This window comes from Homalodisca vitripennis, chromosome 3, assembly GCF_021130785.1.
Source record: "Homalodisca vitripennis isolate AUS2020 chromosome 3, UT_GWSS_2.1, whole genome shotgun sequence".
Classification (NCBI taxonomy): domain Eukaryota; kingdom Metazoa; phylum Arthropoda; class Insecta; order Hemiptera; family Cicadellidae; genus Homalodisca; species Homalodisca vitripennis.
Window position 1 is genome coordinate 85,582,838 of NC_060209.1, and position 15,120 is coordinate 85,597,957.

The following is a 15,120-nucleotide window of genomic DNA, read 5'->3' on the forward strand; positions in this document are numbered from 1 at the left end:
TGTCCAGTCTGTGTTTTTTATATATATTTACCCTACAATGCTTTCTTATTTCTTAAATAATTTTATACAACCGCTCTCTATTTATACCAATTATTAGTTTTGTAAGTTCCTATATCTCGCAACATTCCTGTTAATTTTAAAATAAGTCTCCAATTATAAAATTGTTAATTTTTTAAGTATTACTGCCCAATAATGTGACGAAGTCTATTGTAACTAATTATGTTACTTAATGACTAATAAAGACATCTTGAATCTTGAATATATATAAAATATATATATACAAAATAACAGAATTTTGAATTATGTAACCTTTTAGAAATGATAACTCTTGTTATTGTTTTGGGATTGATTTAAACTATTTTATCCCAGCATGAAAGGTTAATTTTTGTTAAATATTCTAAATAATGTTTGTTTTATTGTTTAATTCTTATTTCTAGTATTATATATATATATATATAATATATATATATATATAATACTAGAAATAAGTTTAAATCAATCCCAAAACAATAACAAGAGTTATCATTTCTAAAAGGTTACATAATTCAAAATTCTGTTATTTTATTTGATGTCATGAATTATTTACACTAAGTTATTACATTTTTAATTTGCATCTAAAATTTTATTTGGTTTTATTTTTTTTATTAAAAAAAATAGTGTTCTTCATATTAGAAGAAATTATCAAGTAAATTTTATTTTGATAATCAATTTAAATAGAACATTTTAACAATTATTATTATGAAAGTTATTATTACTGTACAATAAGTATAATTTTTAATACACAACCTAGTTGTAATGACACTATTTGTTTTAAACATGGGCATAAAATATAAATAAAGATATTTTGACATTGTCTATAAATTTAGACAGGCTGTACATTTTGTGTCATTAGAAAATATATTAATACTCTCTCTTAACATTTGGCAAAATGTTTCATAAACATAACTATTTGCTCACAGAATATTTAGATTCTTGGCAGCAAACAACGAAACTCTACTCACACTGAGGTGGGAGACAGAGCCGATGCACTGCACTCGTGAGGGAGGGATATTTACACTTGTCATGGTGCATTATTGCTCTTTACTTTCTGATCCTCCACTGAAAATATTTAACACAGAATGTAATTTAATATGAAGAATACTCAATCAGTGTTAATTGGAGGATTTAAAGTAAAATTAAAATGAAATTGGGTAAATTTACTCCATAAAAACTATTTCAAAATTACTTTATTAAAAAAAAATGCCATAAATTATAATTAGTGTAACGTAACATTTTCACATTCCATCTGTATCAGAGTCAGAGTCCTCTTCCATAGCTGCACGAGCCGACTTCTCTGCCTCCTGCTGTAGGGCTTGTGGTACCCGCTCGTGTAGACCCTTGCTCTGGGCACACACCCACGACAGCTCCAACTCAAACTGCTTGTCCTTCAACTCGTCATGAACCAGGAAGATTCTGTTTTACCAGGAAAACAATAAATTACAACTTTGAATTAAAAATTTGCTCTTAAAATTAAAATACACTTTCAAAAATATAGCTAACATCCAACAGTCCATATCCAATCCTTCCTACTCCTCAATACAATATGGTAACCAAGACTTATATTCTGCACTAACACAACCTGTAACAATTGTAAATTACTATTTATGTGTGTTATAACTTGAACAATAGTGATTGTGCCCAAATTATTAACTTTAAATAAAATGTGCAAAAAAGTGATAAGGAATTAAAACTGGCATTTTAGTTAGTACAATAAAACTTACAGAAATGAGACTCTTGTTTATAGAGTCATTGGATGTTATTGTCAGAATTCTCTTAAACTCCCATAAAACCTTAAATTCAGAATCTAAATAGTTGCAGACTGTATTGGTGTAGTGAAAAGTATTTACTCGATACATATACCTTTGGTTTTGGGAAAGTGATAACATTACCATTTATACATCTACTGAGTATCACTAACACAGACACTAATTAACCACAATTCTCGGGATCAAGAGAGCAAAATTTTTATTACTTGCTTGTTCCCAATGTTTCAGCTAGTTAAAACCTCCGCAGGATGTCAAATTTTATCCTATCATACATTTCCTGTGTAACCCACACAAATTATTTATAAATTAGACAATGAAATTTCAAATGATGAATTGTATACAAAATTTTACCAATAAACATGAATAGGAATTAATTTAGGACAGATTTGTGACCTAAAATATAAAGACAACAAGTTAATCACAACTAATTGCTCTTATAAACCTTTTTACATGAAATAACATTTAAAGGTATTTTCTAATTATTCTAAAGCATAAAGGGATAGATTTAGCAAATAACGTTTTAGTTGAGATATACATATTGCAATTATTCATATAAATCTGAATATCTTTTGGATTTAAATAATAATGGATTTATTTTAAAGTTATTTACTTTCTGAACCTACACCAAAATTTGGGCAAGGTTTTGATAATGGAATTCATAAATTTAAAAACCAAACCATCCAATGATTATATTTTATTTCTGTGAGGCCTTTTTTGCCTTCAAGGAAACCACAATCACATACCTGAATAAAAATTTATAAATAATAATATCAACATGTTTATACTTTGAATATTGAATCCAATAAGTCAGGAGCATCTACAATGTATACAATTTAGGTTACACTTTTAAACTCAAAATATGTACAGCTAAAACATATTTAGCAAACAATTAATTACAGACAAATAAAACTGTACTAATTTTTCAATATTTTTAAAACCTCAAACTCTCAATTCAATACTCACATCCTTGCAGCTTCTTTCACGAGCTCTGCACATGTTAAATCTTTTAACTTCAGCTTTTCTATCTCGGTTTTTGCAGCCTGCTTTGCTTTCCCAATCGCACAACCAAAGTAACCCTGAAAATATTAACATACATACATTCATTCAATATAACTGTTTGGTGAAATTCTAATTTAAAATAACATAGTTTTAAAAATCATAATATTTGAAGGGCTGTAGCACAGTTCATTTGAATTAATTACATGCCTTTGAATACACATGTTTGTCTCCTGTTTCGCCAGCACTCACAAATTACTGATCATGTAAGCCAGTGTTTGATGTGTTATGTGTAGGTTTGGTATTTTGAGGTGTTCTTTTTTTGTTAGCATATAAAAACTATATATACATTTTTCTCATCAAGCAGAAAAATGTACAGCACAGTCTATATACGGCTAGTGAACAGTAACTATCTTGGGAGAGTGTCAGCCAGTCACCTTTTTCTCGTGTCTGGCTGGAAGGGTCTTAACTGATAGAGCATGGTTCCGAACTACAGACCTGTGGTTATGGGGGAACCACTAGATGTCATGGATGCATTTATGGCCTTTTCAACAAACAGCATCTCATAACAGACATAACACTTCATGATAATATTCTTTAGTGACTGTTTGACGTGTAGAAGTGAACTCATAATGAACAATATATCATATGACGTGATATGATATAAATCTGGATACTTTTTGAATGGACTTCAAAATAATACAATTTTTACAGAAATATAAGCAAATACTTTCTGAACAATAATTATATAATTGAAAAAAAAAAAAAAAAACACTTTGGCTAAAAAACATTCTAACTTACTTTATTTATTATTTGGCATTTACTATTACTGCTAAAAACACCACATGGTATTCCACTTAATATAAAACAAAAATAAGAGTGACCCATAATTGAGCCTTTTGATACTCTATGCTTTTTGTACGTGATCGTGCATTAATTAAAAATTTGTCCTGAGCCAGATAAAATAATTCAACAAAATGTTCTCCTTTCTGTGAGATATGAGCTCAATCACTTAAGAAGTAAACCCTGGATTCACAAATTATTAAGAGTTTGCAATTAGTTTAATATGCAAGACATAAATTGAATGCTTTACTGAGATCTAAACATACACCTATAACTCTTTCAGTGTTATATCTATGGCATCAATAATAGCATCAACCAAATTTACCTCTCCAGATCGACCCAGACTAAACTTATGTTGTTATAGTCAAGCAGACTGTTCAACTCAAAAAATGTTGACAATTGTACATACAAGACATCCGTACAGATAATTGTTAATGGCCTATAGTTAAAAATATCATATTTATTACTGTTCTTAATTAATGTTTTTAATTTTAGAATGTTTAATTTTTTTATGAAATGTACCAGTGATAAAACCATTTCTTTATGACATTCTATAATAATTTCTGGGAGTATAAAAACAACAAATGTGCGCATGCTCTTATTATAGGAGGAGATATAATGTACATAATTATCTTATGCAACACACGAATGTATCTATTAAGAAACAACATATGGTATTTATACATTTTATAATACACATATATTACACTTTATGAACACATACAGATTAGAGAGTTTATGTAAACCTTCTTAACACTGACTGTGTCAAATTATGTTATACTCACATATGAAACTCCAGAAGGGTCGATCATGTACATGACAGGGCCATCAGCCTCGTAAGCTCCCAAGATAACACTGCAGCCGTACGGCCGCACAGCAGAGTACAGTGTGTACACGTGCATGGACATTGAGAGTCTGTCATTCAGGTAACTGAGGGGGATGTTGGTTCCATAGGTGGAGCGGTAGTTGGAGCATTCTGTCCGGGCTACAACGGCCAGTTGACGGGCATCTGAGATCAGGCCAGCTACTGCCTGCCATAAAACATCTTATTAATTTTAATAATGGTTTTGTATTTATTGGTTATTAAAGTGAATTTCAGTAATTTTATTGGACTTATTAACACCTTATCATTAAACATTCATCTACTCCCACACTATAATTCCAAAATTGTGGAAACTGTGAACCTTTCCAAATGAAAAAGCTTTACATACTATATTTGCCTATTAATATTGTAAGATATACCAGATTAAACTTATACAACATACGAGGGGTATTAGAAAAATAAGGTTCCCATGATTTTTTTAAATAGACAGCTCTATATTTCTATTTAGTGTTATACATCAATTTAAAACTTAAAAGTTGAGTATTTTTCCACATAATCACCGTTTCTGTCCAAACACTTTTGTAGACGATGCTCCAACTTTTCTATCCCCATGTTGTAGAATTCTGCCGCCAATCCTTTGAGGAATCGAGTAACCTCTTCCTCGACTTCATCATCGGTACTGAAGCGTTGGCCACACAAGTGTTCCTTTAATTTTTGGAATAAGTGATAATCACTTGGGGCTAGGTCTGGGTTGTAGGGGGGATGGGGCACAATAGTCCAGCCAAAATGTGTCAGCAGTTCTTGAGTTTGGCGTGAGACATGAGGTCGAGCGTTGTCATGGAGAAGCCTCACACCACTGGACAATCTTCCTCTCCGGTGGTTCTGGATCGCGTGTCTCAGCTTTCTTAATGTGTCGCAATATCTGTCAAAGTTTACTGTTGTTCCATGAGGCAAAAAGTCTTCAAGGAATATTGTCTCAACTTTTTCAACAACTCCATCTGAAACTGAAGGCTGTTTTCAGGTTTACTTCGGTTTTCATCGTGAATTTCCATGCGGCCTTTACTGAATTCTCTACACCATTTCCGAACGTGTTGAACAGATATGCAGTTTTCCCCATAAACTTCAAGTAACTGACAATGAATTTCAATAGGTGAAATCTGTTTTGCATTTAAAAAACGTATCACAGCATGAGTTTTGCATCTGGCGGTAACAACGATTGGGAGCTCCATCTTCGAAGGCAGCTAGGCCGGCACTGTTGGACGTAGGGAGGCGCGAGTAGTATGGATAGAGAGAGGGACAGCTGGTGAATAAGACAGTGTTGCCAGATTTCTCCCAACATATCACATTCTGTCTCGGCGGTATAGGGAACCTTATTTTTCTAATACCCCTCGTACAATGAACTAATAAGTGAAAACCTCTACAAATGGTCTATAAAACTATTTCATATTCTTTTCTTACTATAACGTGTATCTATGAGTGTATGTTTTAGAGATAGTGTAGAGTTGACACATTTGTTTTTTTGTGATTACTGACTCGAAACATAGTGTTACTGATTTCTTGAATCAATAAACAATTTCAAATGTCTGAAAAAATACTGTTTTCTTCACAAACCTTCCATTGTAAAAAAAAAAACTTTAAACTAAAAATAACATGCAACACGTGCAATCTAATTAATTGTTTGTTGATTCTACAGGGTCTGTATAATAAGTAACCGGACTGAGCCTGCCCCGCTCCGTCAAAGCGTCTGCTAACCGGTATCTGGTGCTGTAGTGGTGGTGGGGGGTCTAGTGAAAGGGAACAGGGCTGCAGCAGTTCCCTCCAAGCGCTTGGAGAGTTAGTATCAAGCGAGAGCGGAGTGCATGTTTAGTTACCCCGTCGGAGTGAAAATGGAGAGTACGATCGAGCAACGTTTTAGCATTAAATTTTGTGTCAAACTCAAGAAAACGGCCACGGAAACTCTTCAAATGATTCAAGAGGCTTACGGTGAGGATGCTCTGTCCAGAACTCAGGTGTTTCAGTGGCACAAAAATTTCCGAGAGGGCCGCGATGACGTCCATGACAAACAGCGCGTCGGTCCTCCATCAACGAGTCACACGGACACAAATGTGCAAAAAGTGCGTGATGTGTTGAACAGTGATCGTCGTCTGAGCATTCGGGCTATCGCAGATGAGGTCGGAATTGATAAGATGACCGTTCAAAACATTATTAAGAACAATCTGGGCATGAGGAAGATCTGCGCGAAGCTGGTGCCCAAACACCTGACTGATGAGCAAAAGAAGCGTCGTGTTGCTGTCGCTTCGAAAATCCTTGATCGACTGCAAACCGAACCAGAGTTTTTCAACCACGTTATTACAGAAGACGAGACGTGGGTTTTTGAATACGATCCTGAGAAGAAGCAGCAGAGTTCGGAGTGGCACACACCGGCGTCACCACGACCAAAAAAAGCGCGCATGAGCAAATCGAAGGTGAAGTTGATGCTCATTGCTTTCTTTCACGTGAAAGGCATTGTTCACAAAGAGTTTGTGCCACCCAGTCAAACTGTAAACGGCCAGTACTACAGAGAGGTGCTCCGTCGACTAACCGCCCGGGTTCACCGAGTCCGTCCGGAGATTGCCGATTTGTGGATTCTCCATCACGACAATGCACCGTCGCACACCTGCCTGCTCATCACCGAACAGTTGGCAAAACAGTCGAGGGCAACGTTGCCACAGCCTCCTTACAGCCCGGATATGGCACCACCGGACTTCTTTCTGTTCCCCAAGATCAAGAGACACCTTAAGGGGACACGGGAAAACGTTCAACGTGCTACTACGAGGGCTCTAGACAACATTGAGGTTGCCGACTTCCAGGGAGCGTTCAGGGATTGGAAAATACGGTATCAGCGTGTTATCGACTCCAATGGGGACTACTTTGAAGATTTCTAAAGAAAAATTGTACATATTTTGCCAATAAAAATTTCCTGAAGTCAGTCCGGTTACTTATTATACAGACCCTGTATTACAATTGTCACTTGACTATTTTACATTTTGTGTGGACTGAAATTATGGACAGTACACTTGCGTCAATAATGTAAAATGTAAGGATGAAATTTAATAGATAATCAATTGCTTCAAATAGTAACATAGCCATTGTTTCTAAAACCATTGGTGTAGTTTTGTTATGCTGTGGTCAAAATAATACAATCTGCATAATTTTAAACTTATGATTTACCTAATTTAAATTTGTATTTGCTTTATTCAGCTTTTAATTATTTAATCTTTACAATAACAGTAAGATCAAAATTTAAAAAAGCTTTTTCAAGCAATGAATTTAATTACAAGTAATGAATTAACTATCAGGTTATTATTGGATGATGTATAGAGAGAAAAGCAGATAATGTAGAAAAGAATAGTAGCTGGAAAACCTAATTAAAAATATCTTTGAGAAGACTACACCAATGATGGGAGTTGTTGTGTATTGAAGCTGAAATTGCTAATTCACCTATATACTTTTAAGTAAGTTGAATATCTGAGTAAAGTAAACATTTACTTAATTTACTTACCATTCCAACATGCTTATCAACTGTAAAAATTTTGTTTGGTCCCGGTTCGTACAACTTTGAAGTTATAAGTTTTTCTACTGCGAACACAACTCCATCTTTGCCTCTGAGCCCGATAACTGTACTAAAACAAAATATAAAACACATAATACATAATGGGTTTGTGATATGGACTAATCTTTCAAATATGATAAGGGGTTACAGTCTTTTGTATGGTTATTACTTTATATAATGATTTGTATTTATTTTTAAAATAAATATAAATTTTAGTTGCAAAAAAAATAAAACAACTTGTATTTTCATATTTTTCTCCTTAATTGCCTTGTTTGGTATTATTTTCATACCTGAAAACTAAGTTATAAAATCCCTCTAAGAGAAATTTATGAACAGAAATTAATAGCCATGTTCAATTTCTCATTGTGTTAAAGTTGCTAAGATGATGTTTTAGATGACAAAAAAAGTGAAAATCGCTTGGAGCAAGGTTGGAGCTATACAACAGGCGATCTTTTAACTGCCCAGACCACTGTACAGCATATGTATAGAGAAGACAAGTTGCTTCTTCTAATACAAGGTTGGTAAAGGGCAATGATAGTGTTCAGCATATGTATAGAGGAGACAAGTTGCTTCTTCTGATAGAAGGTTGATAAAGGGCAATGACAGTGTTTAGCATATGTATAGTGGAGACAAGTTTTTTCCTCCGACACAACAAGGTGTATAATGCGATTTAAAGATTTAACCATCCTGGACAAATATGGCTTTATAGTTGAAATACATGGAAGAGAAAATTGTGTGATCTGTGGCGATAAATATTTATTTTAATCATGGAGTCTCCCTACTCCACTGAAGATCTGAGCTTCAATATTCAAAAAAAGAGAAAATTTAGGCATTAGGAGCTTGGGAGCTCATTTATCCTCTCTCGTATACTTTATGTGACTTTGAAACCTGTTAATCTATCATACTGTTTTTAAAGTAATTAAACTTATTTTCTCCTCTGCACCTAATTTGGCAACATTAAAAAAGTTTTAATGACGAATATATTCACTCACTTATAAGGAATTCAAGTTCTATTCATTCTTGTGTTATCTCCCTTGTAATATCAATTTTATATTAGATTGTACTACTTGTAGTATTTAATAGGCTCAGTATTACATCCTAAACATTAAAATTATTATATTCCAATAGACAATCCATTAATAAAAATAAAATAATAATAAAAATGTAAAAGTAACAAAACTGAATTCACACAATCTCTTGCATTTAGAAAATGGGTACGATATGTTACATGTTAGTATTTAATCCAATAATAAAAAACTTTTGTTTCAATTTTTTTCATTAACATCCTTATTTTTCACCCAATAACTGTTAATATATACTCATTTTTCATGTTTTTTAAATTTTAAAAAATATTACTAATATTTCTTTCAATAAACTAAAAATAGACTAAATATTTTAAGTACGTCTCACCAAGTGTAGTTTTTAACTAAAATGTTCATTTTATTATTTCACTGGTACAATGAAAAAAGACCTGAACCATGATTTTATTACTTTGTGACGTGGTCGTTTACATTTTACAATCTAGCGTTACGAAGAAACAAAATATATTTTGTAAAAAACATTACAATACTAATAATAAACTAGTATTAAGTAAATCTGACAATACAGAACTACAATAATGTTGTATGCAGATCAGATTAATTCTAAGTTTAAAATAGTGCAAGAACAAGCAGAAAAAATATTAATAAAAGTAAATAGTATACAGCCACAACTGTAATGGTCTACAGAAAATGTAATGGCACATAATCTGTCACATAGTAAATCGCAAAATCAAGATCGAGCTGAGATCTTGTATACTGAGAATGGAGAACAGTTCTTACCATCACTGCACAATTAACGCTCATATGACTAGGCCCACACGTTAATAATACATTTGCACCTCAGATACAAAATATTTATATACAGCATGGCCTGCAGCTCTGGAAACTCTTTTATTACTCAAAACGTTCATGCATATTTAGAAGAAATTATAATAGCCTAACTTAATTTATTAGAAGGTGTCTAATAATTGCAGTAAACTTACCCACTATTTTCTACCGCTTTTTGTGCGTACTCCACCTGGAACACCCTTCCATCTGGAGAAAATTGGGATGCAGACAAGTCGTACTGGAAAAAAAACTCATTTTTAAGTCTTTAAAAAGCTTAAGAGTAACCTGTTAACACACATAGATGAGCACAGCCAATTCAGTGCTGTACATTCCCGAGAATACTTACTTGAGCTACTATGAATAACTGATAAAAACTAAGACCTATGTGAAAATACATACTTTTCTATTTATCTTACTTATTCAATGTATTCTCATTGGCCAACAAGCGTGTAGCTTTCGGTTTCTAAAGAGTTCAGTGAGTATTATTGTCTAATTGTCAAGTGGTTTTTAAAAATACTGTTCTAACTTTTAAAGCATAAACAGTTCTGACTCTCTCTGTAAATTAAACAAGAAAGTAAAAAACATATGTAGAATTTTAAGGTTCTGCAAGTTGAGAACATAGGTTAACGTGGCTTAAGCAATAACAAAATCAACTCCTGCACAGGAAATTTGGGCTTTCTTCTTCATGTGAGGAACAAATAATGGGATTTTTTAATTAACAAAAAAGAAAAAAACTTCACTAATAAATCACTAATAATATGTCTTTATTATTTAAAGAAGTCCCCACCAAAATAGTCCAATGACATTTGAGGCAGTGATGCCATATCAATGCTGACAACCTGCTGCTCCTGTTATGATGTGGTCTACAGACTGTTATAATACAACATAAGAAAAATGTTATGAACCAATTTTCAGGAAATAAAAACAAATACCGGTGGTATTAAATTAGTTCCTAATGCTGGGCCTACTAAGTTTGTTTTAAACAATTTCACTGTCACAGAGTCTATTTACACTAGGCTGCAGGATGACAAGCAGCCACCACGACAATCGAATCATTGATATTTCTGATTATCTACACTACTGAATAGCAAAAAACCAAAATGACAAGCTAAATTAAGTTATAGATATTAAATATTATGGTATAGTTCAACTATGATTTTATATCTAAAAAGTGATAGTTTAATGATTGGTACATGTATTTATTAAATGTAACAAACATTGAAAAAACTTACATCTTACAATTTTGAAGGCTAGGCTTGTCTGACAGCTTGTGACACAATTTGTTACAAATAAAACCATAAAAGAGGGCCAATTTATTATTTTGTTTTACAAAGATTAACAATAGAATAAACAATTAAAAAATTTTGTTTACTGTTTTGTAAAAGAAATTTCAAGGCCTACAAAATAGTAGGAAGTTATGGAGAGGTGAATTTACAATATCTGTTTGTGTTTTCAAGTTGCGTTTCCAGAAAGGAGTAATGGCCTGTGGCATTCGTGATAAGACAATTTTGAATTTGATATTTTACTGATATGTACTACCTCGAGGGATGTTTTTCGTACGTCCCCAGCAGAGGCACTTTTATCATGCTGGTATGAACTTTTATTCGTAGAATGTTTAAATTAACATAAACGGCGTAACGGTTGAAAACAGCAACCCATAGGAAGTTGACTTGTGATTTATTCACTGTTTTGTTTGTTACATTAGATAAATACATATTTTGAATAGATAGATTTTATTCATCATAAAATTATTACCTTTTAAAGTATAAAAACAGCCGAACTATACTGTAATTTGAAACCTATATAGTAATTTGGTCTAACCCTTTTGATCCCAGAACTTTTCGCAGGGGTATCTGCTTGAGTCTCGCCCAGAGTCGGAGATGGGGATCTGACCTAGTCCCGGCTATAATTTATTGAAAATGTAGTGTTTTGGCAAAAATTACACCTCAAATGTTTATGTATCAATGGATTTTAATTATTCTTTTTTAATAAAATTCTATAATACTCTACTATAATGTACACTTACCTAGAATTATAATAAATATGCACACAAAATGTTTATGAGAAAATTGTCACAACAAATATTCAAAAAATGTACTGTTTCCAGTTGAAATAGAGAGCATAAAATTAAAAGATCTGTTCCAACATAAAAATACTTTTTTGTTTTTTCTTGTTTTTGTAAATATAAAAAATAGTATTACTAAATTTTCACGTAGTTATATCCACTAATAACTAAGATATAGGTTTATGAGTGCAAATCTAGTTCCACAGGCACAACATTGTGAAAAACACATGAAAATGTATATAAATAAAAATAAGTAATAAAGCTACTTGTAATATTACAAATTATAACAAGAGAAATACAAATAACTCTCTTTTAGATTTTATCAAATGTTTTTATGATAGCCTATCTTACTATCATCTTCTTCTTACTTAAAAATTGTCATCTTCATTTATCACTTTACAAAACTATTTTTACTTGTTGTTAACACTAAACTTCCATATAAAAAAGTTAAACCTTACATAACAAATAAACGACTCACTCACAATTAACAACGATGACAGCTGACGCAGCACTTAGCACCGAAAAACCACAGCATTCTAGTTTGAAATAAACAGTGTTGCAAAATCGAACTAGAAGTGCCATTACTTACTATAACTTTGTAAATTTGTTCATTACGAGTGCATTAATGTATATAAGAAGTAATTTACCAATTATATTTCCAAAACAAATTTATGAACGTACCAAAAATTCAGACGTTGGGATCAAAAGGGTTAAGTACTTATATCAAGGCATGAGTAGTTTTATTTTCGTTCATAAATATTGATGATAAAATTGTTATTAGCCTATATTGTGCACATTATTCAAAATGCCGAACACATGTTAACAGAAAAATTAATTACACTGGAAATTCAACAAAAGTGGTTTAGCCTATTCCATAAAAAATCTGAACTTCCTCACTATGTACAACCGATCCGGTTAACCCAAAGATCCAGATAAATGAAGTTGTACTGTACTAAAAGTGAATGTTTTACATGGCTTCAACATGTTGGACTCGTGTATCGAAAAATCCATTATGTGAAATTTGTGGGAAAGAAACAACGTAACTGTAAGAGGAGCAAATATGGTTGTCTTCAGTTTTCCTAATTTTTTTAAATATTTGTTTCATCACTGTAAATATTAAATCCATATCTTAATTTAAAACGTATGATAGGTATTGAGGACTATAGATACTTTTATATCGATTGATAGTCTAGGATTTGAGATGCGAATATTAGGTATCGATTATTACATTCTTCAATATAAAAAACCGGGTCCGCTTATCGTACCCTACCCCAAAAATTAGCAACGCTGTGGCACCAAAAAGGGTTAATTTGATTGACATAACCTTAGCAACACACATTATTTTTACAGAAAAATAGTAATGTTTCTGCATAGTAGGTATCTAATGAGTGAAACAGCATTAAAAAAATACTGCAACGGATTCAAAAATATCAAATTACTTACATGCAGTAAAAAAACTCAGACCTACAAAGTTTAGGCTATATTGATTTTCTATAATGCATTAAATGGAGCAGAACAATAGGTTAAAAAGCTTATATAAAAACTGAATTTCGGGACATTTGAGTGTCTTGAATATATTTTGTGAGACACAGTTCCATGATTTAAAACCACAGGACAATCACTCTTTTCCTGAATGTTTGGTCACCCTTTAATAGACTAAATATGTAAAAATTATCTGTAAAATTAAAAACACGACTTACCCCAGTACCAATTGAGCTCATTTCTACAAATATTTACGGTACACCAAATAGATTAAAGCCAAAAACAAAGTCTACGTAATCTTAACGAAATTAACTGTAAAGTTTTCTTTTAGTTCTGATAACAAAAGCCCAACACGAATTGCAAGTCAACAGACCTAAGAGGCTTAACCTAAAAATCTCGGTATTTTCAATTTTAGAGATGAGAATGCAGTTTGTTTGAGTTTACCTGTTAACCATAGAGTAAAAAGCACACCCAAGGAGGTAAAAAGATTCCTTTAACCAAAGAGGTTCTTCAATTACTGGTGATCTCCAAAAGCTCAAAATAATTCCGCAGATCATTTTAGGGGTATATAAAAACTATTTTGGTCAGGACAGTCGACTCGATAATTCACTTAAATTTACTTAGAAAAGCTTAGATTTACTGAAGAATGATCATGCCTTAGTAGCCCGTTGCAGTTCCAAATATCGAGATGTGGGCCCTTATCGATATTTGGTGCTGCGGTATGATAAGAGGGGCCAGTGACTGCTTCATGCGGGTGACCTCAGTAATCTGATCCATAAGGCCGTAGGGTATGCTAGTTACTTCATTGCGTTTTGATTCCCGGGCGTAAGTGGTCTTCAGGAATCTTGTTTTCTCCATTTCCATAGAATTGGGTGGGTAGACCATTTTTTACTTATCTGGGAGCGTGGTAACCCTTAAATAGGAGCGGGCCTGGAAGTCACCTTTACCCGTGTTATATACCGCTCCAGCATAGGAATGCCATGTCTTAAAGTTATCAACGTAGAGAGGTAAGATGCGTGACTGTGTAACGTGGTCAGTTATAATAGTATTGGTAGTAGAGGAAGCCTCAAAATGTTCCGAGAACGGCGTTGGTAGGCCGCTGTTGTTTGGCGGAGCGATCATCGAGTTAGCTGGAGTTTTAACGCTTCTTGATGAATGCTAGATGCGGAGTAACATACAGTACGGAGTGCATAATCTCTTTTATCCTAGATTGAGAGTGACTTGTCGGATCGTACAGTAATAGTCCGATTTAATGATGCCCTATCGCAACCTATTCCTGTTCTGTTAGGTGTTCCACAGGACTCGAATTTAGCACCGTTCTGTTTGCGCTCTTTATCAATAATGTTGGCACAACAATATCCTCTCATAGCTCCTATTCGTTGACGATCTCAAGATTTTCAGTAGGATCGCTGCTGCAGATGATTGTATTCAGTTGCAAATTTCCCTTGCTACCGTCTAGTTGTAGAGTAATGATAATCGTCTGTAACTTAATGATGGGTAATGTACTGCCCTAACATTCAAATTTATTTACTCCACTATTATGTTCTATATAATTCCAACTTGGGCAGGGTTGATTACTATCAACAGATCTCCAAAGACCTTGGTGTTGGGGTGTCATCATCTTGGAATTATGCGAGACACATAAA

General features: G+C 33.1%; 1 protein-coding gene across 1 annotated transcript; it reads right to left on the bottom strand.

The window, feature by feature from the left end:
* Positions 1-1,208: 1,208 nt before the first annotated feature.
* On the bottom strand, positions 1,209-13,909 carry LOC124357138 (proteasome subunit alpha type-3). Its single transcript, XM_046808623.1, has 6 exons — positions 13,693-13,909; positions 10,083-10,165; positions 8,009-8,129; positions 4,430-4,675; positions 2,769-2,881; positions 1,209-1,452 (listed from the first exon to the last, which is right to left on the bottom strand). Exons 1-6 carry the CDS (start codon positions 13,711-13,713, stop codon positions 1,275-1,277), a joined length of 762 nt encoding a protein of 253 aa, XP_046664579.1. The 5' UTR covers positions 13,714-13,909; the 3' UTR covers positions 1,209-1,274.
* Between the last annotated feature and the right edge of the window lie 1,211 nt (positions 13,910-15,120).